This window comes from Actinia tenebrosa, unplaced genomic scaffold (genome assembly GCF_029948245.1).
Source record: "Actinia tenebrosa isolate PJP-AT-01 unplaced genomic scaffold, QUT_ActTen_1.0 PGA_scaffold1__47_contigs__length_23844297, whole genome shotgun sequence".
In the NCBI taxonomy this organism is placed as follows: Eukaryota; Metazoa; Cnidaria; class Anthozoa; order Actiniaria; family Actiniidae; genus Actinia; species Actinia tenebrosa.
This window is the reverse complement of record NW_028292578.1, coordinates 18,242,930-18,266,302: the sequence shown is the minus strand read 5'-3', so window position 1 is coordinate 18,266,302 and position 23,373 is coordinate 18,242,930. Positions and strand designations below refer to the sequence as shown.

At 36.3% G+C, this 23,373-nt stretch overlaps 2 protein-coding genes and 2 non-coding genes across 4 annotated transcripts; 1 reads left to right on the top strand and 3 right to left on the bottom strand.

The window, feature by feature from the left end:
• The first annotated feature begins 177 nt into the window (after nucleotides 1-177).
• On the top strand, nucleotides 178-9,178 carry LOC116307253 (putative RNA-binding protein 19). Its single transcript, XM_031717417.2, has 15 exons — nucleotides 178-830; nucleotides 1,355-1,406; nucleotides 1,510-2,126; nucleotides 3,028-3,292; nucleotides 4,105-4,367; nucleotides 4,748-4,948; nucleotides 5,150-5,239; nucleotides 5,691-5,733; nucleotides 5,825-5,913; nucleotides 6,265-6,331; nucleotides 6,769-6,848; nucleotides 7,397-7,566; nucleotides 7,869-7,974; nucleotides 8,581-8,704; nucleotides 8,806-9,178. Exons 1-15 carry the CDS (start codon nucleotides 249-251, stop codon nucleotides 8,871-8,873), a joined length of 2,817 nt encoding a protein of 938 aa, XP_031573277.2. The 5' UTR covers nucleotides 178-248; the 3' UTR covers nucleotides 8,874-9,178.
• Nucleotides 9,179-10,340: 1,162 nt separating this feature from the next.
• On the bottom strand, nucleotides 10,341-10,655 carry LOC148910017 (Nuclear RNase P). The gene has a single exon (XR_016120341.1).
• Nucleotides 10,656-11,188: 533 nt separating this feature from the next.
• Trnae-cuc (transfer RNA glutamic acid (anticodon CUC)) lies at nucleotides 11,189-11,260 on the bottom strand. The gene has a single exon. It is a non-coding gene; the product is annotated as a tRNA-Glu (tRNA).
• Nucleotides 11,261-16,471: 5,211 nt separating this feature from the next.
• LOC116307251 (LIM/homeobox protein Lhx1) lies at nucleotides 16,472-22,347 on the bottom strand. Its single transcript, XM_031717415.2, has 4 exons — nucleotides 21,100-22,347; nucleotides 20,728-20,942; nucleotides 20,209-20,607; nucleotides 16,472-17,550 (listed from the first exon to the last, which is right to left on the bottom strand). The coding sequence occupies exons 1-4, from the start codon at nucleotides 21,270-21,272 to the stop codon at nucleotides 17,231-17,233; spliced, it is 1,107 nt and encodes a 368-aa protein (XP_031573275.2). The 5' UTR covers nucleotides 21,273-22,347; the 3' UTR covers nucleotides 16,472-17,230.
• Between the last annotated feature and the right edge of the window lie 1,026 nt (nucleotides 22,348-23,373).

Here is a 23,373-nt window from a genome sequence, read left to right as displayed (position 1 = left end):
GATCAAAAGCGATTCATTTAGATAATAGAAATTTCGAAATCTTGTGACAATAATTCTGGAACTGAAATATCGCTGGTAGATATATCCTGACACGATACTAACTACATTCTCGACCCCCTTAGATTATTGAGATGTACTATATGGGATACCTGTGTAGTCACATGGCGTTACAAAACAAGATGGTGGCCACGAGGTACAAAAAGTAAATTGTTTTATTTTTATACGTTTTTATCCAGATCTTAAACAAAATGTCTAGGATAATCGTGAAAAACCTTCCCAAGAACATCAAAGAAGAGAAATTTCGGACTCTCTTCGCGTCAAAAGGAGAAATCACAGATCTAAGACTCTGTAAAACTAAAGATGGCGTATTTCGTAGGTTTGGGTTTGTGGGGTTTAAAACTGAAGAACAAGCAGAAAATGCCATGAAATTCTTCAATAATTCGTTTATTGATACTTCAAAGATTCAAATTGAGATTGCCACAGATCTCGGTGAGAAATCCTCACGTCCGTGGAGTAAATATTCAGAAGGAAGCTCTGCATATCAGAAAAGAATATCAAACTCAAACGAAAGAAAACAAGGTATAGAGTCGAAGTCTTCTGAGAGTGACAGTAAAAATGATGACAAAACGGCTAAAAGAAAAGATAGAAAATCAAAGTCAAAAGGATTAATTAAAGAATTGGATGAAATTGAAGAAAATACTGAGTTTCAGGAGTTTTTGACTGCACATCAGAATCGTAGTACCAAGTTATTGTGGAGCAATGATATAAGTGGCAAGACAGCATCAGACATGGACACTCAAGACCATGAAAACAAGAGCACTAAGAACAGGGTGAGTAGTTGGTTAAAGTTGTGGGATACAACAGGATATTTTATTAGTAAGTGAAGTATCTGATATTTACATAAAGGTTAAAACGCTAGAGCAAGGTTTTGCATATTTCAATGCAAATCCAACCAAGCCCTATTTTCAATGTTTGATGAAGGGTTGAGGGTTTGAGTTTTGATGGGAAACCTGTTCCTGGTCCCAGGACAGGTTTTCCATTGAAATCCAAACCTGATATCAAACAATAGAAATAGGGCATGGTTGGTTTTTGAAGTGATTCCCAAACACACCTGTACATTAAATTGTGTAGTCACGACAAAATAGGGTTTTGGCGGACGTCAAGCAAAGTATTTCCATTTCTCTAACTGTGGTCCACTGATAAATCTTGTGAGTGATTGGCTGATTTGATGGAATGAGGGTCTTTTAGCTACTGGCTATTAGTTGCTACCTTCAAAAACAAGGATGTTTTTGTTTTTCTTTATAATTGGACGCTATTTTGTATTGGAGTAAGGTTTCTTCTTTTTGACTTCTAGAAAGCATCAGTTTTTCCTTCTGAAGATGACAACAATAATGACGACTCATCAGGCAAGTTTTTATTTTATCATAAATTAATCCCCAATCAATAACAATAATCATTCCAGAAGGAATAATAAACTTATTATTCATGTTTATTCATGTTTATATATAGATGACAGTGAAAATGAAGAAGAGAATGAAACTGGAAACGAAACTTTGGCATCTGCTACAAATTTATCGGATATGGACTACCTGAGATCTAAAATAGTTGCCCAATCTAAAGAAAGTGAACCCTCTGACAACCCAGACAGTGACCCAAGAGATTCAGGTGATGATGATGACAGTGATGATGGTAGTGATGAAAATAATTCCAGTGCCAAAAAAACTAGCAAAGACAAATCCACTCCATCAAAGCCACAAACCCAAGAAAAGCAACAATCTCAGAGTTCATGGACGTTAAAGATGAGAGGCTTACCATTTAAGTTAAAAGAAAAACAGATTATGGAATTCTTTTCTCCCATAGAATGTGTTAGCATTAGATTCGTTAATAACAAAAAGGGGCAACGTTCAGGACGGGCATTTGTTGACTTCAAGAATAAAGATGACTTAGAAAAAGCATTAAAAAGAGATAAAGATTATTTACAAGGAAGATATATAGAGCTGTTTAGAGATGACAGCCATGATAATAGGCAAGATGCAAGAACAGGGGAGGAGAATGAGAAACCATGGATAAAGAAATTGAAGGAGAAAGGAAATGATGATAACGATGAGGATGAAGGCATTGGAGAGGTATGAATAGTGATTCATGGAAAAACAAAATGTAGTTGTGCCTCATGTATTCAGCAAGTTTTACAATATGGACACACTAACTGGAAATGCTTTTACAAGGTTAACTACTCACATTAATTTTATTTAGTAAAAATACACAGTTGATTATTGAAAATCTTGTGCACTGATTGGTCGAAAAACTCACACTATCACACGATAATCACCACCAGCGATAATCCAAAATGGCAGCCAGCTGCTTTGTTGCTGTTACCAGGAAAAATATGTTTTTTATCTTCTTTTTTTTCTTTTTTGAAAGAATCACCTGTGTATTTAAACTAAAACAATTATTTACCTCAGCCTCAGTGAATATCAGGGAATATTTACCTCGCCGCTTGAAGATTTGCGTCTCGGTAAATATTTCCTGATATTCACTTCACCTTTGGCAAATAATTGTTAAGTAAAGGGAAAATCGTAGCTAATAAGGAGAGACTCAATAGCACATTGACCTCAGCCAATTACAATGTTAATTCATTCCCATGGTTGTTGTCTGATAACATGTAAGTTGTTCGTTACATATACATAATCAGATCTAGGTTTCATTGCTCACAGGTATTTTTGATTGGCTTAGGTATGATTGGCTTACATTTGTTTACATCGTTGTGATTAGTCCCAGTTAATTAAATGCCTCTTGACTATAAACTATTAATCCCTTTTTATACGTCTCAGTGAACTAGGCCTCCTCTGGTAAAGTAGATAGAGATGTTGTTGTATTTTGTTAACCAGCCATGCTTATATCTTGAAATGTTCAGAATTTTTCTCCCTCCATAAGAATAAATGTGAGGAATACCAATGAACAACATGGCAAACGTACAAGTTATTTTTAACACCCTTTCACTCCCATTTTTTATTCCTACCCATACAGTCTGGAAGGTTATTTCTTCGTAACTTGTCTTACACCTGCACCGAGGATGACATCCAAAAACTGTTTGAAAAACATGGCCCTCTGTCTGAAGTGAACCTTCCTCTGGACAAACAAACAAACAAGACCATCGGCATAGGATACGTGACATTCTTGATGCCTGAACATGCCGTGAAAGCATTTAATGAACTTGACGGAAAAGTATTTCAAGGACGACTGTTACATATCTTGCCTTCCAAAGCTAAGAAGACAGAAAATGAGCTGGCTGGTATGCTACATTGATAAGAATTGCCTTTATTTAGAATAGAGTGGTTTTCATATGATTGGGAAACATACAGTACCCACTTACAGTGTATACATGGTTCAATATGGTGTAACACCAAAATAGCTTCTAGTTACAGTTACAGTTAGATACAGTAATGCAACAGTACTTCCTTACTTACTACCCATTGGCTTTGCCTCTTAGTAAGGTCACCCAAGCCAGACAGGTGGAAGGGTAGAGGCTAGGGAGTTGAGCACAGAGCTAACAAACTTGTGTGTTACAGAAACAGTAACAAAGGAATGACAACAGTATGGCTACAAATTTGTTGTATCATTTCCCACTCATGTGAAAACTGCTCTATTGTACTTTTACTTTAAGATACCAAATTTCTTCATGATTTTTCTCAGGGTTCTCCAGTTTTCCTCCCTCTGAAAAAATCAACTTCTAAAATCCAATTGGATTCTATTGAAAAACAGCCACACTGTGAAGATGCTACTCCAAATTCTATTTTATTTTCTTAATTCATTTTAAATGTTTTTCCATAACTTCTAAATTGCATAGTGCCAGAAATTATCCATCCCTCCCCCAACCCATCTCACAGAGGAATTTGGAAATTCTGAGGGGTAGGGGGGTTCAGATAAAGAACAAAATTACAGAGTTTGTATGGAAGAAAATTGGAATTTCTGGGGGTAAGGGGTCTGAAGAAAATTTCTGGAACTACACATTCCAATTACATTTCAGTGGATTAAGAGATGCTTGTAAAAACTATTTTTCATACTTTTTTGGTTCAAAACTCACAAATCATTTCTTTATTACAGGAGACACAACTTATAAGAAGAAAAATGAAGCCAAGAAAAAGTCCCAAAGCAGTAGTGACCACAATTGGAACACTTTGTTCCTTGGTGTTAATGCTGTTGCTGATGCCATGGCTGATAAATACAACACAACAAAGAGAGGGATTTTAGATGCCGAATCCTCAAACAGTCTTGCAGTCAGGATGGCTCTTGGAGAAACGCAAGTTGTTGCCGATACAAGAAAATTTCTGATTGATCATGGTGTAAAACTGGATGTTTTTGGGCAGGTGAGGAAAAAAAATTGATGATGCAACTTTTCAAACTGAAGTCCCAGTTGATGTCCTGATCAATTTTTAGGAAGCTCTTGTGAGAACACAAATAAAAGGAGTCCTGGGACACATTAGAATTGTAAAAATGCATTAATGAGATATATTTTGCATAAAAATGCATAATCTCTGCATTAGTGTTATTCCTAGCTAACTATTTAGAACATTAATTAATTTTCTAAATAGTTAGCTAGGAATAACACTATGTAATTTCATTTAGTTCTGATTTTTTTTCCAACAAAGAATAGCTCAAAGATTGAAACATGATTTACATTCTTATGACTTACCAAGCATGAAAAACACCAAATACATGATTGTACTTATTTAGAATATTTTTCCAGCCTGTTTCCAGCAGAAGTAAAACTGTAGTAATAGCAAAGAATCTACCATATGGCACAAGGTCTGAGGAGCTGACTACACTCTTCTCACCTTTTGGGCAGCTTGGCAGGGTCGTTCTTCCTCCATCGGGGATTACTGCTCTCATAGAATTTAATGAACCAAGCGTAGCCAGAAAAGCTTTTCAAAAGCTTGCATACACAAAGGTAAATTTCACTGAATCTTTGAATTAGATGTTCCCTGACTTAGATGTCCATAGATTGTTTTATTGTTACCAACATAATAACATTGGAAGTTTTTTCCAGAATGGTAAAAAAGAAGAAAAAAATTATTTTGGTTGGTGCATTCAGATGCTTACCAATAAACTTGCAAAAGTCAGTTCTTTATTGTTTCTTTCCTTCTTCTAGTTCAAGAACTCATTACTTTATCTTGAATGGGCTCCAATTGATGTTTTTGTTGAGAGTTCTGAGACAAAAGCCACTGAAGTGGAAATGAAGGTATGTGAGCTGCAAACTTAATTGAATTTTATTTGAAGTGCATTAGTGGTGGTGATGAATGTGGTGTTGAAAGATGATGATATTGATTTAGTCTTTTTTGAAATGCATTGGTGGTAATGGTTGTGATGTGATGATAGAAATGCAAATGATTGTGGCTATATTGAAACCTGAACTTTTGTATATGTAAGTGTCCGTTTTAATGATATAGACGTTTTGTGCTTCAGCCCTTCACACAGTTTCATATTTGCTCTCTCTTAATATGATTGTGGCTATGATAAGGATGATCATTGATAGTGATGACAATGATGATACTGATTTTGGTGGTGGTCGATCATGATGGTGGAGTTGATGATGATGATGAATGATCATAAGGATAATACAATTAATTTAGTGTTGTTTTTGGCTGGTAATACTTTATCAATCAGACTTTATCTGTTTTCTGTTTCTGTAGGATGCAGACCAAGACAAAGAAACAAAACAAGAAGATATTTCAGGTACTAAGTCTTTTATCAAAAATTTAGGATTTTAACAATAATTTTAGTATCTTTTACTATATAATTCATATTTTAATGTTATCTGATTTAGGTGAAGAAAGTGAGAGTGAAGATTCAGAAGGCAAAATTTTATTTGTCAAAAATTTAAATTTTGAGACTACAGAGGAAACTGTGAAGGAGGTAAAATGAGAACCCTGAGAATATCTGATTGTTCTTTAGTAGGCTCCTAAGCTACATGTACATTCACTGAATTGAAACATAAAGACCAAGTTGAATAACTATTGTTCTGGACTGATTAGCCTTGTGTTCACATGTCTGAGAGTCTAGTCAGTCCAGAACAATAGTTATTCAAATTTATTGCCATGTTTCGATTCTGTGTATATATACAAATTTAAGTTTAAATTTATCGGCTTGTAAAAGAAATAATATAACGGCCTATTTCATTTATTTTTGTACTATTAATGTATTTCAAAAATAGTTGAATCTTTGGTCCAAATATGAATACTGAAGAAATCTTTTCAAAAATCACAGAAATTTTTGCACGTTGGTGCTGTGAAGAGTGTCACCATCGCAAAGAAAAAAGACTCCAAGAATCAAGGTAAATGTTCGCAGTAAACCTTGTTGTTAAGGTGTGTAGAAATATAGAGAAGCTTTCAATCATGTGGAAAGCCATATCTAACTAGCACTGAGATTGTATAATGAACACATGATCTTTTTTCTTTTGGGACAAGCAATGTAAGGGTAGTGGAAATCCATTTTAGTATCATGGAAACCCATTTTGGTTGTGTGTTTACCCATCTCATCCTGGAAACCCATTTCAGTATTGTAAAAAACCATTTTAGTGTTGTGAAAAGCCATTTCAGTGTGGTAACCCATTCAGTGTGGAAACCCATTTCATGGTTGTGGGAAGCCATTTTATGGTTGTGGAAAGCCATTTTATTGTTGTCATTAGTTAGCATTCCATTTGAGATTCCCAGAATTCTGTTTTATTCTTGGGTTTTGTTTATTTTTTATGTTTTTATTTTATTATTTCAGGTGAACTCTTATCTATGGGATATGGTTTTGTTGAGTTCAAGAAGAAATCTTCCGCGCTCAAAGCAATGAAAGAATTACAGGTAATTTTGAATAGCGCAGCGCAGCCGTGACGTCATAAAAACGAAAACAAAGGCGAAATTCGGAGAAACAAACTTACAAGTTTACTTTCAGCAGATAATTTTCACAGCCGATCGCAGTTGATCTTAGTTTACATGGGTTATTATTGTAACTTTAAGTAAAAATAATAAAATCGGTTCGTATAATCCTCGTAGCGGTTAAACAGAATGCAATGTTTGTCCTAATCTTTAAGCTATTTTAGAATCAGCGCGCTGCGCTATTCTGTTGCTTGGCTCATTGATGTTTTTACCAAACGGAGCAGTTACTGACAGCACATAGACAGTAATAAAAGCAATATACCTTAGCATCGAAATGGCTTCCTATTGTTCAATTATAGTATTTATTCAATCAGTCTAAGAATAAGCTACGACGACTGGATGCTCATGCGCTAAACCTTTTTGAGAGACTCGATTGTTTTAGCCTGATTTTAATTGCTAATTTATAGCAAAAGATCATCGATTAATTTGGAGTATTGATTTCCTGGTTTTTGTGTTTTTGTGTGTTCCATCAGAACTGCATGGTAGAAAACCATGCTTTGGAGCTCAAGATCTCTCATAAAAAGTCCAGCGAAAAAGGCACCAAGCGACAGCGTAATACCACCAGCAAACAGAAGAGCTCGAAGATTTTAGTACGAAACGTGCCATTTGAGGCAACTACGAAAGAATTACGCGAACTATTCAGGTAAATAATTCCCTCCGTTACATCCAGTGTATGCTCTGGTAAAACCTTGTCTGCCATAGTTTAACCGGCAAAATGCTCCACAGAACGTAATCTAATTAAAGTTGTTGTGGTTGATTTGAAATACAAATAAAAAACAGGATTGCACAAGACGATGTTTCGGCTTACACAGGCCCTTAACGGATGCTGTCACCGTGACTGCGCTGTGTCCTAGTATTTTCGTTATTCATCATTGCTCATCATCATCATCGTCATCATCATCATCATCATTATTATTTTCGTACTAAGATTTTCTTTGTTTACAGTACATTTGGTGAGATAAAAACCCTTCGTTTGCCCAAGAAGATGGCAGGCACGGGGCCACATCGAGGATTTGCGTTCGTTGACTTCTTGACAAAACAAGATGCAAAGGTAAGGATGTTGCGTAAGCTTGTTCAAGAGAAGGTTTTGAATAAGTGAAAATAGAAACAGTTTTGAGAAACTGAACGGGTGTCACTGCCATGGTCTTTGTTGCTGTGGGGATGACTAAAGCGGCTCCTGCATGAAACAACTTTGATTGGATGTTACGCCCTTCTTACCCTGCGAGCAGAGGTTTTTTTTCTGACCCTCCGTGTAGCTGGCTGGGTACGCCCTTCTCTGCTTTTTATTTTAAAAAGCCATTTGAAGGTCACGCAGTTATTTTAAGGAGAAATGCCATCAGAGAGTCACATTACACAAACTGATGTTAAATATAAACAAACTCGGTCCTCTGCTGGAAAAAAACTGTAAGAAATCACTGCAAATGCCGTCAGTTTAATTGAAAATGAAGACGATAGTAAATAGAGGGCTGAGAATAAAAGCCAGGGGAAACTATTTCTTACAAACATTATCTCAATTACTTGCACTAAATACGAGTCTTTGGCAGTTTGTCACCTGAAATTCTCCGCGGAAAATAAGATTCATTTTGTTCGAGAAAAATCTAATTCTTAGCCTTTGATATTTGAGTGAGAAATGATATTTTTGAATCTCTAATGACAGCGTGCTTTCGAGTCTTTGTCCGCAAGTACTCATTTATACGGACGCCGCCTTGTTCTTGAATGGGCTGAAGACGATGACGATGTAGACACTTTAAGAAAGCGAACGGCTGAACACTTTCATGGAGGTGAGCTGCTTATTTTAGTTTTACATGGGATTGATAATTTATAATGGCATCTGATCTCCAGTGTTAAAAATCTGAATTTGTCTGGTCTTTGTTTACTGTAGAGCCAAAGAAGATGAAGAAAAAGCAAGCAATTGTAGACGAACTCTTAGAAATGACAGACGAAGCCTAATTTTATAGAAAAAGGGATTCTATTTTCTATCATACAGAATTCAATCTTGTGTGGTTTGTGGGAATAAAACTAGAAAAAAAATTTTTTTTTGATGTTTGGTATAAAAGATGGCAAACATTGCGTATTAGAAGATATCGAACTCAACAAATATAATGCCGTGAATCAAATTTATGGTCATAATGAGAGATGTTCTGAAGTCCCCTAAAAGTCCGAACCTTTCGTTTCGTACAGAATGCTAGAACATGCATTATTCCGATTATGACTAAAAACTAATGATTAAATGATGAGTCCCCGTTCCTCCATTACTACTGATTATTTATTTCCCTTCTCCAATGAATGGCATGGGAAAGGCGGCCTGGGCGGCAGGGATTTTTTTACACACACTAATCCCAACTCTCCTGCGTCTATGAAGCTTATAATTACTGATCTTATCAAAATCCATTGTTTTCAGTCTGCATTATCCCAACGAATGTATAGAGGAAAATCAGACATTTAGTTTATTCATTATTGGCTTTGTTTCTATGATAAACAAGCTAGAAAGAAAACAATTGGATTTTGATAAGAACAATAATTATACTAGATAATTACTGAGGCACGCAGCATTCGTAGGTATAATGCAGGCAGCTTCGGGCTACGATTTTTTTTTTTTTTTTAGTTGTGAAAACGAATTTTCGAAAAAGAAAGTGATATGTAAGATTAAAAAGAATAAAAAGTTCACATAGAATGTTGGGGTAACAAGGAGTCTCGTAACAAGGAGTCTCGTTTATCTGATATCTTCATGATCAAAGGCGTCTACGTAGATAAAAGACTTTCAGTCACAAATCCTTGAAACGAGGGATTTTTTATAGCGCTTGGCTCCTTAACTTACTTCAGTGACCGATACAATGGCGCGAGTGAGACTACTGGCTTTTGTTATGTTGATGCATTCAAAACTTAACTAAATTTCCTTGAGATATGATTAATTCTCCAGACTTTAGATAAACTACGCCGTTTTCTCAGTCGTTTGCGGAAAATGCGGTACAATATGTCGTGCAAAATTTATAGGTAACAGGACTACATGCTGTCCAATTTGGAAATAATTGGATGAAGAAAATTCCGAGTACTGACAAAATGAGAAGAGGCCGAGTCCAATTTGGCAGTCAGAGGAATGTTTTGAATTCAAGAATTCACAAATTGGACAAACATGTGTTGTCCTATTGCAGATTAATTATATCATCCCAAACTATACTAGACTGATTCCATAAGCCATAGTTTTCCCTCGAAAGAATGCAAATGGAAACGATCCAAATTAATCTTTAATTTGAACAGGAATGAGAATTTGAAAATAATACGATAGTTGCTTATATGGGATTAGAAAGTTAACTGGTATTAAAATGATGCAAGACGATGATTACTAAAGTCTCAGATGTTTAGTTGAAGACTAAAGTTTTAGTTAAATTGAAGATGTGAGATTGAAAAAAAAGAGGGTTGGTCGGAGAGTAGTCTGAATTGAGTTATAGCACCACCAGGGAGCTACCTCGCTGATTGCACTCAACTAGCTGGCAGTGGGACCTTTCCAACTATGACGCAACTACTGGCATCCGATACACACACCAATGAGAAGTGCCATATCGTCGTCTGCCTTGTGCAGTTCGCCATGCCTGTTTCTAGTGAACCCACCCCCTCGTATTCCGAGGGTGTCCATCTGAGACTGTTATTGCCTTTGTCTCAGACCTTCCCAGGGGTAGAAGCAGAGTCGTGAAGACCCTCGTTTGTCACCCCTTGAGCGAGCATTCCAACCAACCCGGTACATATACGACTGGGCCATATTTTATATGAGGAAAACAATACGTATTTATCCATGTGGGAGAGTATGAATGCACTCTGAAATATGTCTTTCTGGTAATTTTTAAAACGCTTTTGAAGATTTAAGGACTTTAGTTTGTATGAAAAATAATACCATTTGATTTACGTATCCAAAACGAAGATAGGAACTGAATGTCAATTGCGCATGCGTACTATGATAACTAAGCCAAAAAGAAATTATTTAAACATATCTTTCTGTTGACAGATCGATAAGTAAATAACATGTACAAATACTTTGAAATTATTTTCTTCCACACGTACAATAATTTTAGAGCATATAAGTTTAAGAATGAGAAACACAGGAAGCCCAATTTTCTTTATTTGTTAACCGAATATTTTTAATTTAGATTTTAAAAATCATCAAATATTAAGTTAGAAAATATGAAAAGCTGAATCAAGATTTTGAAAAAAGAATAAATAAACTAAAGATGGTGTAAGAGTAAAAGGGTGAAGATGAAAAAAATATAATCTTCCCACACCGGGAATCGAACCCGGGCCACGGCGGTGAGAGCGCCGGATCCTAACCACTAGACCATATGGGAATCCATGACTTCAATTGTAAAAGTTAATATATAAATACAGTTGTTCAACAAGTACAGCCTTTAGTATAGTTTAACTTACTTTTCCAATAAGCTTTCGGATCTTTTTAATTGATTGTGTTTTACTTGAGGATATGGATAGCTTTTTTGGTTATGATATTAATGTCTAATGTCTTCATTTTAATACAAAAGGTACGTCGTTTATATTGGGTTGAACGGCTGTGGTATTCGAAGACCCTTAATAATTTCATGCAGCCCCTCATTTGACTATTCTAAATAAAGTAAGAAAACTTTCGATGGGCAAAGATGTGTTTATTTGACGATTTTTTTTTTCAAAAATCATCAAAAACTCCCGGGTATCTAGTATTTTGAAATTGGTTCCCGGGTGCCGGGTATCCAGACACTTCAGTATTCCTTGTAGCGCTCCTCCTTTCACTCGGAAAGAAATCCAAAAAACTCTCCTAATAAGTCAACAAGGAAACAGCTGTCATCAAAATAAAAAGGTTTGAACCTCCACAAAACTTCAAATTTTTACTGATGACCCTCTCCAGCGCCAGCCCTCCCTACCCCCCCCCCCCCCCCCCCCCCAAAACAACTACACATTCCCCAAGTTGAATTTAGTAGTTGAAAATTGTATTTGAATATTCTGAACAAGTTTTTCACTCTTATGAAACTAAGCTATAAACTTAGTTTAAAAATTCGGGTTTGCTTTTTTATAATCATTGTTCTGATAGTCGGAATACAAGTTTAACCCCCATTGAGACTTTAAGAATGTGTCTTATACCGCCTCCCGAACAAAAAGGGGGAAACAGAAAGGAAAACGAAATAATAAAAGAAGAAAAAACGGACTGCTGAACTATCACGCCAAGAGAGGAAACGACGGAAAGAATGAAAAAGCTGTGATTGTCTCTGAAGCAGTTTGAATTCGAATGGAGCCGGAGTTTGAATTCATAACTTTACGAGGATAGAAAGCTAGTTTTAAAGCTGATTTTTCAACCACATTCTGAATAAGCATTTGGATATTACGTAATATCAAACGCTTAAGAACAGCATACATCGAAAAATTTTAAAAAGTTTTATCGATAATTGAGTAAATAAATAACTAAAACAAACAAAGCTGACTATATAACATGAAACATGTAGTCTTAATGGGAAAAGCCTTTTCATTTTATTCCCTTGACCTACTAGTTTATTGGTAACAACTCGAGGTGTCGCTATAAATTTGACCAGTTTTTCATGCTTTCATTTTTTTTCACTAATTCCTTGAGGTTTTTCTTTTGGAACACATGTGTGAGTCATTTTATTGGCTTACTGTAAAGTCTAGTGAAGAATTTGCTTTCTTTCGAAAACTAGGGAAAATAGAATAAGTACACAAGTACACAAACTCTGTTCAAAATATATGAGAATACGAAAGTTTTATTAAAGGGAGATTGCTTGTGGCATCAGAATCTGGTAATTGATTTTGATCGGAAGTAATTTGTTCAAGTTTACAAGATATATTGATCTTTTGAATACTTCACTTAATATCAGGAGTGAAAAGTTTTACTATCTTAATTGCTTGCCTTTAAGCTAACTTACGTTGTTTTTGCGCTAGTTTTCCAGTGAATCCTTGCTTTTAGTATCTTATAGAAGTTGCCCTCTCTCTCCCTCTCTCTCTTTCACTCTTCTATCTCTTCTCCTCTCTCTCTATCCCTCCCTCCGTCCACTAGCTGTGTAAACAATAACTGCAAGCGTATCATAAAACTAAAATGATGTTTTTTTTAATCAATAGTGAAGTTTCGATTTGTTATTTTATTTTTTCGCTATTAAACATACGAGTTTTGTTAAGGTGTTTGTAAAATAAACAGAGAAAGGACAAGCCTTCAAAGTCAAGTTCACAAACCCTCCAACCCACGTAAGCTGTAGTAAACAAAGTTATCAGATTCGACTGCCGCCACTCACATTGAAGGGGGAAAAAGTTCAAATCAAAAACACCCTGTTGCGATCTTTTCAATGATTGCTTTGCCAAAAGTTTTCCAACTGCGAAAAAGTACGACAGGCTGTTCATAGGGCGAGCACTGTTCATTTGCAAACCGCTGCGCTGAAGAATTACCTCGACAAGATTGGTTGGCGGGGACGCGTCCTTGCGGAGAGCGCTTTGACGAACATAATATCACTGCTCTTAATAATTGATTGGCGCCAGAGTGGGTTTACTTGTAATGACTTGGTTTGTGATGCGTGTGTGTGTGTAGAACGCAAGTCTTGCAACGAATTACCATCTCACCTGTATACAAATGGATTTTGCGTGTTTGTGAAATTTAAATCGTATGAGGAATGCCCATCGCTTCTTCTTTCCAAAATGATGTCTTCGGCTTTACGGAATATTGCGTAAAATAATAAAGTTCTAAAAAGACACTTCAAAGTGATTTGTATTTCGTTTTCTGATTATTTTAAGTTTATAATTTGTTGCTCCAAGATTATTTCTACTGAGGGAGCTAGTTAACAAGAATTCGATATTTAGATTTACTTTTACTTTTATCTTTCATTTTTATTTATATCCTTTTCCTTTCCTTTTTTTTCTTTTCTCTCGTTGTTTCCCCCTCTTTTTTCCACCCTTTTTTTCTTCAGGATTCTGATTTTCAAAGTTAAACTTAGTTGAATTTAAAAAAAGGATTTAATTTACTTGTAACAAACAGCATGAATAGAAGAAAAAGATATTTCCTAAGCCATTTCTCCTGTCTCAGTTTTTGGCCGCTATCTAGATTGTTTGGAATTTTTGCTAAATAAAAATTAGCAAAGGACAACTGCAAACCATGCAAGTTTTACACGCAATATGTATATTTTTGAATTTTAGTAAAACATATAATTATATTTTTGGGCGAAAACAAAATACAGCAAACAGAAAAGACAATGACGACTCTTGATTCTTTTTTCTCAATTCAAAAGGTCTATAACATTGACTAGCCGTTCAGTCTATGTTCAAGTACAATGACTATTAAAACTAGCCCTTTTTTCACCTGTTTTAGTATCAAACGATTTGCATTGCAAATTGAACTCACAGTTTGAAAGGCACTCGAGCGAAAACATAAAAATAAAGAGAGTATGGAAGACAGGATACCAAAATCATTAAGATTTAAGAAGTACCTCAGCGAGAAACGTGAACAATACGTTGACAATTTAGAGTGGTTCTCTTACTAAAACGACTAGGGCAATCATCCATTTTGACTTCCTTTCCCAATTAGCATCTTTTCAAAAATAAGTCCAAGTGAACACGGCCATATTAAAGCAAACAAAAATTTATGCTAGTTTATAATTTCTGAATCTATACCAAACTGTTTTTTACCCTAAAAAGAAGACGCAGATAGAATAAAGTCAACGTGAACACAAATCCTCAACGGATTATCGCTGCTAAATTAACTATCTTGTAAAACAAAGTCGGCTTAAAAACTCAATAGATCTTGTCTCAAGAGAGATTAAAAGAAAAGGAAAAAGACCGGCACTTTATTCAACACGAAAACAAACCGCCTAAGCCATAGAATCGTAAGCGGTTGATAATTTGAAAGAAAAAGAACGAGTATAAAACAATCAAATACACTTCCATTAGAATTGTATAAGCATCAGTCTAATTTAGACAAGCTAAACAAAAGTCCTTTAGTACTGAGGACTTTGCTTTGAGTAAACTTTCAAAGACACTGTGTTAATAATGTAAAAATTAAAAATTCGTTTTTTCCGAGACGAGAAAAAGAGGGTGGTAGATTTTGAACGGGTCTTCTGTGCACCTGGAAAATCTGTGTTTGCATACAGCGAAAATAATGAAAAAAGTAAAGATTTAGAGGAAAACATTTGGCTTATTTATACAGTCACTTCACATTATTAGCTATCAGAATTATGATGTTTGGTGCTTGAAGTCTCTTTATCAGTCAAGATTTTTTATGTTTTTATCTCGTGTTTTTGAAGTACAATGATATACATTTTCCCCTCTTAACGCCATGATCTTGCGGTGGGAATATAGTTTCCTATATTTTTTTAAATAAAAACATTTCGTAAACAGAGCTTTAAAAAAATACTTGAAAAACTATACCTTTTTAAGTAATAAGTCTTTCCGCTAAACGTTTTACGTTTTTGATTATTAGACAGACTTTGTGTATCCCGGATAAGTTTGAATCAATAAAACTTACAAATATTTAGAAAGGGAGAGTTGGTTGAAAATCACTAATTTCATAATTGTTCTCAGCGTGTTTGTGGAAAAAAATTTCTTTTCTTTATGCTGTTTTTTGTTAACATTTTTTTTAAATGTTTTGCTTCTCTACATAAAATGGAAATTTAAGACACTCAATCTTAAAAAAACATATATAAAATTAAGGATTTGCGTGTTGTCTTTAAAAGCAGGTATAATTTGTTTGCAGAAAAAAAGTTAAGTTGTAAAGTTTGACTCAACATCTAAAAAAGAAGAAGAAATAAAGGAAATAAGTCGTAGAGCCAACAATAACTATAAACTTTCCGTTAAAAACTCCCTCTAAATCCCAAAACGCGTTATTCTTTTGATTTGAAGTATACATCACAAAAACTAGGAAATATCTCGATTTACCCCCTACGTTTACAAGGCGGTTGGTTGGTCTTTTATCAGCGACTGGCTCGAGGGTTTACATAATACATGGAGCTTTTTGTTTACTGCTATAAATATATGTTCGGTGCATATTCAATAGTGCGCTAGGGGGTCGTATAAATATTATACAATCTAAAGACTGGCCTATTTAACAAAAAGCTGCATTTTTCACATCAATAAAGATCCCAAGATAATGTGAAGATTTCATGCAAATAAGCGCTGTTTCGGGCTGTTGGTTCCAAGTCATCTACTCGTTCGCGCCTTGCTAGTACTTTACAGGAGCTAGCTAGCTAGCTAAGGGATCAGATTATTCGGTGAAAAGCTATTTATCGCACGTGTGATTGTTGACTCTGACAATTGATAAAGCTATTTCAAAGTTAGCACTAACATCTGTTAAGCCTCGGTGCCCAATTCAATGCTTGAGACGCAAAACACACAACCCAACAGAGCGGTCGTGTGCTTATTCGATACACCAACTGTTCGCGATGCAACACCCTTGATGCTTACTATTGATATTTAAGTCTCCTCGAGTTCTCGATTGACTCAAAGGCGATTAACACCAATATCGACATCGACTAAAGTTATAACACTCAATCGCAGACAAAGATGTTTGATGGCAATTGTCACTATTCATAATGATTTCATAGAAATGTGTGTTCTACCACATCACTATTTCTATTTATTTATCTAGATAATCTCCTCACACTGGTACATTTTGAAGTCTTTTGATTCACTGGTTCAAAAAGCAGCCTCCTTACTCTATAACGTAATATAATTACTATTTCAACTAAAAAATCCTAACTTCATACCGCGCATTTTGATATATAAAAGCTTACATTTTCTCTTTCTGCATAAATATTACAAATTCAAATATTCTTTCATTTACATTGGTTCTCCGTATAATTCTAAATTTTCTAGTGTTCATGATATTTTATTACACAACTGCATGTTTAAGACTCCTTTTCTTATTATTCTCTTCAGAAGCATTTGTTCATCGACTTGGTATGGATTGTTCTTTTCAAAATCCTTTGTACAATAATAGATCAAAGCAAAGGCGGCATGCTTCCCTCGGGGGAGACAGCGTTCTTTCTGTAAACCACCGCGATAACGAACCCAGTAGCTTTTCCTCCCCCGAGATGCATAGCGAGATTACGTTAGCCGATGCTCGTCCAATATCGCAGCCATCACGACACTTATTTCCCTCTGTGGTTGACGTAAAACTCTTTAAAACTGATTTTTAGCCTTCCACGCCTGTCGGAGCAGCCAGAAAGTTTAACCACACTTTCGGAGGTAATATTGATGTCTCTTTTGTTTTACGACTTCCGATAGGCGAATTGCAGTATACTTGCGTTGCAGCTGGATTGGTAATCAGATAGCGGCAGTTCTTTCTACCAAACTTCTGAGGACGCGGGATTGACAAGGCTAACTTGTGGTTCGGTGGCTTGGTTAAACCCCGCGCCACCAGGACTGGGTCCTACGATATTCATACTTTGATTCGAGATGTGCCGCACGTTCGCTAAACCATTTATTTCGGCCGGCATATCATTCATCGAGTTAGGTATTACTCTAGGCGATGAACCAAACTCGGACCCAACTTGCTGTACTTGAGAATTGTTCATCGATAATCCATCCGAAATAGGCGAGTTTTGCGAGTAATAGTCGTTGTAGTTCGACGGCGAAACATACCTTGGCGATTGCGTCGAAAGTTCTGTAAAGAGAAAAATAATAAAAGTACAAGAATTTAATAACAAGAATCAAGATGGTTAATAATGGATGGCTTGAAGTGTAATTTTTTTACAATGCTATCTAAGATCCCGTGTAAGAACTGGCAAAAAGACCACCTTCACGAGATAAGCTTGTTGGGGGGTAGGTTAGATAATCGGTATGGCTCCACTCAAATCGTACGACAAATTAAAAAAGCAACCTCCGCCGGTTAAATGATTCACTTTACCCCAACTAAATTGTCTTTTTTAAGGATTCTGACTTTTTTACAAACACTACCGCTAGATTTTTTATAAAACTACCCCTAAACTGTTGTCAGATATTTTTGGATACATGTAAGTATAGGCAGTGATGAAACACTCGGAAAATCAAAGTATGCGTGAAAACTAGTTAGAATTTTTACTGGATATCGAATTGCTATTGCTTGCATCATTTCGTAAATATAATTCTACTTACAAGAAAAAATAAAGGAATCTTTTTTCCCTGTTAAAGAAAAAGTGCTATTTCTTTTATAGGTGTCAAGGCCATGTATGGCGGCTCGGCCGATGTTTTGAACTATTGTCATGAAGGGAAATGATTCTATTTTGTTGTGATTTGGAATAAATAAAAACCATTAGCTTTCGAAACCAAAATTTCTAAGCCCAGTAACTTTAGGTGTGGGTAGAATGAGGTTTTGTTAGATATTTTTCTCCCTGTGTCCCTCATCTTTACTACTTAGCTAAACTGACTGATTTCTGTTTCGGAAAATCATTGTTCTGCACGCTCCGGCCCCGATCATATAGTTCTCTGCGCTTTGCTATTTGAGGCATAACATTTGAAGTTTTGAATGCCAACGCAAACAAGAAAGGTTTTAGAACGTTTTTCGGCTTCTTTAAACATTCAAAACAATTTTAAGAAATTAGTTTTATTAATAAGAGGAAATGTAAAAGAGTGTAAACAAAACACGCGCTCTATAACATGCTTCCAAAACTGATGATTTCAAATCTTTCTGCTTGTTCACGTCTAGATACATTCAAAAATCAATTCTGATAGCAATGCTAGATCATTTAAATTAACCAAAATAAAAAACCTTAGGTTTTCAAAAATTTAATCCCAGTTTTTGAGGTTTTTTTACGATTTTTGCAGCGAACAACTTAAGATTTATGAATGCTTCAATTTTATAAATTTAGAGGATGCGATTCGATCGAGAGAATATTTTACACTCTAGCGTCTTTCTAAAAGAATATATACGACTGATTTTTGATTTTAGACATTTTTATCTCAGACTGGTCGCTGATTTCCCTTTTTTTTAATGTAAAACCTGTTGAAGATAGAAATATTAAAACCTGCAATAGTCTTAAAGCCAGACGATTTGACAGTCACGTCCAATTCCATTAGAAAATCCTTCACCAAAGAAATGATGAATTGGATTTAACCGATCGTATCGAGAGAAAAAGACACAATATGGGCTGACAACTGGAAGGGAAATTGATACACGAGAAATCAGGAGTTTCTTTTTATTCTGGTCATTTTTTATTCTTAAATGACCTAAAACTTTGGCGGTCATGGTCAAGGATTGAAGAACCTGTCATACCGCACTTGTTGCTCACAAAATTAATCCTCCGCTATATATCGTTTATAAAGATAAGTTAACTACTTGAATAGAAAGAGCTACGAAAAGGGTTGTAAAAGCTTTTGACATGACTCTGATTCGAGCCCTCTTGAAGCAATATACATGATTTCCAAACACACTTAAAAATCAAGACACAGCGCGAACTAGATGGAAAAGTAGAGTATAGCTTCAGGGTTCAGCTCTATTTGCAGCAAATATTATAGAATTGAGCGCATATTTCTTGTCTTAGATACACGATATGCCTCTGGAAAGATACCTGCTTAATTCCTCGTAAAAAAAACAAATAACAAAACCACAGAAACAGGACTTAATGCAAAAGAACTCAGACCGGCTTTGGAAAGTACTACAGCTGCTATTCTCTATCCTCGCGTAAAACCGCGATTACCTTCGTAAGATCTAAACATCACGAATGAGAACTTGGAACAATTTGGTGCCATTGCTTCCCGAAAAGAGGTTTTATTGCGAGGTCATAATGTTTCAAGTTCGCTGTGACTGCGTCTTTTGATTTGGGTTTAAAGAAAAGAGCTCTGCATATTATTGTTAGGTTGCCTTAGTAGGCGATGAGCGTTAACAATTAAAGAGATATGGACGATTGACAATCTATTTAATTCGAGTAAAACAAGCTCTTATGAAAATGAAATCGATTCGGTTCGAACGTACGAATGTTAATCCGTCATCACACGTGTACTATAGGGCGGCAGTCTGTTGCTGGTTGCCGGAGTGAAATGAGGTAGATTTGCCAAGCAACGCTCCGTAGTCTTTGTTAGTTGGTCAGGTTCGCACGCGAGCTCTTGATGAGCACAGCACAAGTGTTTTAGAGACTGGACAAACAATTTCAAGTGCTTTCATTGAAATGTTGAAAAAGCTGATGACAGTATTTGCTGTGCGGTCAAAGACTATAGCAAGCTTGATCGGTTTTGCGATGATGATCTAGATGGAGTGGAGACTGTCTGACTGCGAAAAGGCTCCAACACAAACCACGCAAAGTGGAGAAAAAATGACACAAATAGAAAGCATAAATGTTCTACTTGCCTTGAGAGTGGTAGCCGAGGTGAGGGGTTTTCGGCGACTGTATTTCTGAATCCATCTCGTTGGGGTCCTCACGGTTGTCGTGTCGTGAGCTCCTTGATCTACGAGAAGGTCTTGTGGATCGAGAGCTCTGCGTTTGGCCGCCAGATTGCTTAAGGCGCCGTTCTTTTGATCTTCTATTTTGGAACCAAACCTGAATCACTCTCATATTTAAACCTGTTTCCTGAGCCAGCTTTTCTCTTATACTCCTTGACGGTTTCGGCGTCGCTGCAAACGTGGCGCGAAGTGCTTCTAGCTGTTTTGCCTTGATAGTTGTGCGTGGACCGCGACGCTTGCTCGAAAGAGCGGCATCCAAATCCTCATCTAAGCCATAACTGAGATCTTTTTGGTCTTCTTCAGCCTCTGCAAATTATTCATAGAATTTAAATGTGACAAGAAAACAGAGTTATTAAGATTAAATAGCTTTTGGAAATTAATAAACAAACTAATATATCCCAGTAATACAAGTTCCAAGTGACTAACCATCAGTGATGTTGTGATGATGGTGGCGATAGTAGTCTTCTTTGCAAATAAAACTTCCTTCTCCGATATAATAAAGCTCATCCCCGGTAGAAATTTCTCGCTTACAGAATGAGCAGACAAAGCATTGAACGTGATAGACCAAGTGCTTGGCTCTCCGAACCAAATCGTTGGGCGAAATTCCTTGCTCACAACCAGAGCACTTGGTACCGTATCGCCTGTTGGAATTAGAATATGCAGTTTTACTTATCAGTATCTTCTAACGTTCAATAAGAATTTTGTTATACACTTAAACACTTCTGGTTGCAACAGAGGGATGTATTTTGGTTTTGGAATGTTCAAGGGCTTCAAATCACTCGACAGCTCTGGTCTTACCTATAAAAATCCTCTTTACAAAACAGTTTACCATCTCTCGAAAAACACCTCTCGGTTAGAGAGCACTTGCATTCTGTACATTGTACACAATTAGCATGCCAAACTCGATCAAGAACTTTAAAAAGAAACTTGTCAGCTATAGGAAGTTCGCATCCCGCACACTGTTGAACCATATTGAAATCAACTAGCTTCGCCACTTGCTGTCGCAAGCTGCCCAAATTACTCTTCTTCGAGTAGAGACCACGAATATACTCCAGGATCCCCTCCCGGAACGTTAGTTTATGTACAAGTGTTTGTGTGTTGCGTGAAATTTATGCGAAGTCTTGGTGCGCTCAACTGTGGGAGGTTCCCTTGACTTTCTGCAGCTGCTGTCCGAGTTCCTTCAAAAACAGAACCCAACTATTCTGTTTTGTCAAGCGAAAAACCTGTTCGAATGCTGATTGTGCAGCGCGTTATTGGTGGCACGCTTAAGCAATGCTCGACTCATGTATGTTTGAAAATGCCACTAGCTATCAGAAGGCTTTGCCTTGTTATATTCTAATTAGTGGCTAAGTAGAATTCATAGTATTTTTCCTGCGGCCCTCGTATGCGCAATTCTGCTTTCTAGTTATCACTTGGTCTGTCAACTTGAATATTGACAGTTCAAATTTGACAGGATCTTGACAAAACACCAATGATATCGAACGCCATTGTTCTTAAAACCATCCCTCAATGACTCTTTGTTTTCTTGTGGATTATGGAAACGAGGAAAATCGCGCAATTTAGACTCTATTGTTCCAGCAATTGTTTCTTTTAAGTCTCATCCGAAAGCGCTTGCGTTTGGCTTCAGGGTCTTTAGCTGCAGGACATTTTGCAGCTCTGAAAGACACCGACTCATGCGGAAAGGCTTGGCACAAAGGTTTACTTTTATCGTGAAATAAACACTGTGTTGTTGCTAGAAGGACATGTCAAAATAGATCGGCACCCGACTGTTTAGCTTCCCCGTGAACAATAGGCCTTCGTTAGCTATGACTTCTCCGCAAAGTGATCTCAAACAGGGATTCTTTTCTCTTGCACCACGAGTGGCATGACAATGACCATCTAACATACATCAAACAAAACTCTATGGAAAATGCCATCTGCCTCTATTGGACCACCAGAAACTCTTTTTTGCATGGACTATCCCTTGAATGTTTGGCATCCGTACAATAAAATGAGTTGGGTCGAAGTAGAGGGTTTGAGGAAAAGAAATACTACCGACGCAATTGATGACTTTGGAACGACAAAAGCCAACCTGAATACACGGCATTTTGATCCAACAACCTTTATATATATATTTTTTCATTTTCGTGGCCTTAACTTAAGTTGCCTTGATTCTAATCCATGTCTTCTTTTTTATCTATCAAGTATTTTCGCTGCTGAAGAGTGCCCATAGGCTATACGATAACTGGCCTACTATCCACACTCCACTTGTAAATACGATAATAACATACGCAATACGAGAAGAAAAGATGCGAGCTCAAAGAAAGAATCGAGATAATTCAACAACGTATTGCAAGTTCGGATCACTCTTTTTACTTGTAAATATTCGTCTGGAAAGACCAATTTTAGTTAATTTGATGTCTTCGTCTGAATCATATAAACAGCCTCATAGCCTATAAAGCAAATACTAAACAAAGATGTCTTTTTTGGATGGCCTTCATGTATCTTTAATACGAGACAATGACATAATTTCCGGCCATTCGTAAAAAGTCGAACGAGAAACTCGCACTTGTTTTTTCAATGCCTTTTATATGTCATTTTCTTTCAAGTTCAGGGCAATTAGTGAGTGATTTCTTAAGTATTTTAGAGCATTTTGTTTCAATTGGATTTTAGTTTTAAGAGTGTTGAAGGGAGAAAAGGGGAGAAATTGAAAGAGGAACACCTGTTTGGGCACCTGCAAGTCTTGCACGTTCAACCGCTGGACTTATCATACCGCGGGAGCTTGTTACCAACTTCCTTGGAGAAAAATCAACGAATTCGAAAGATCAATAGCACAGTAAATAGCAGAAATGCGATCAAGTTTCCTCAATACAAAAATATTCAAAGGCCAGTACTTTTATGATTGTTTTTCTGTAATTCGGGAATTCTAGATAGCACTTTATCGATTTAGGGCACAGAATAAAATATAAATTGACTGACGGGAATGTTCAATGTTTAAAGCTCTTACCGGCTCAGAATAAAATACTATTAGAAATGTCGTATGCACTTACATCAAAAAGGCCGTCATTCTGGTTAAAAGGGACGGCTTTAAAG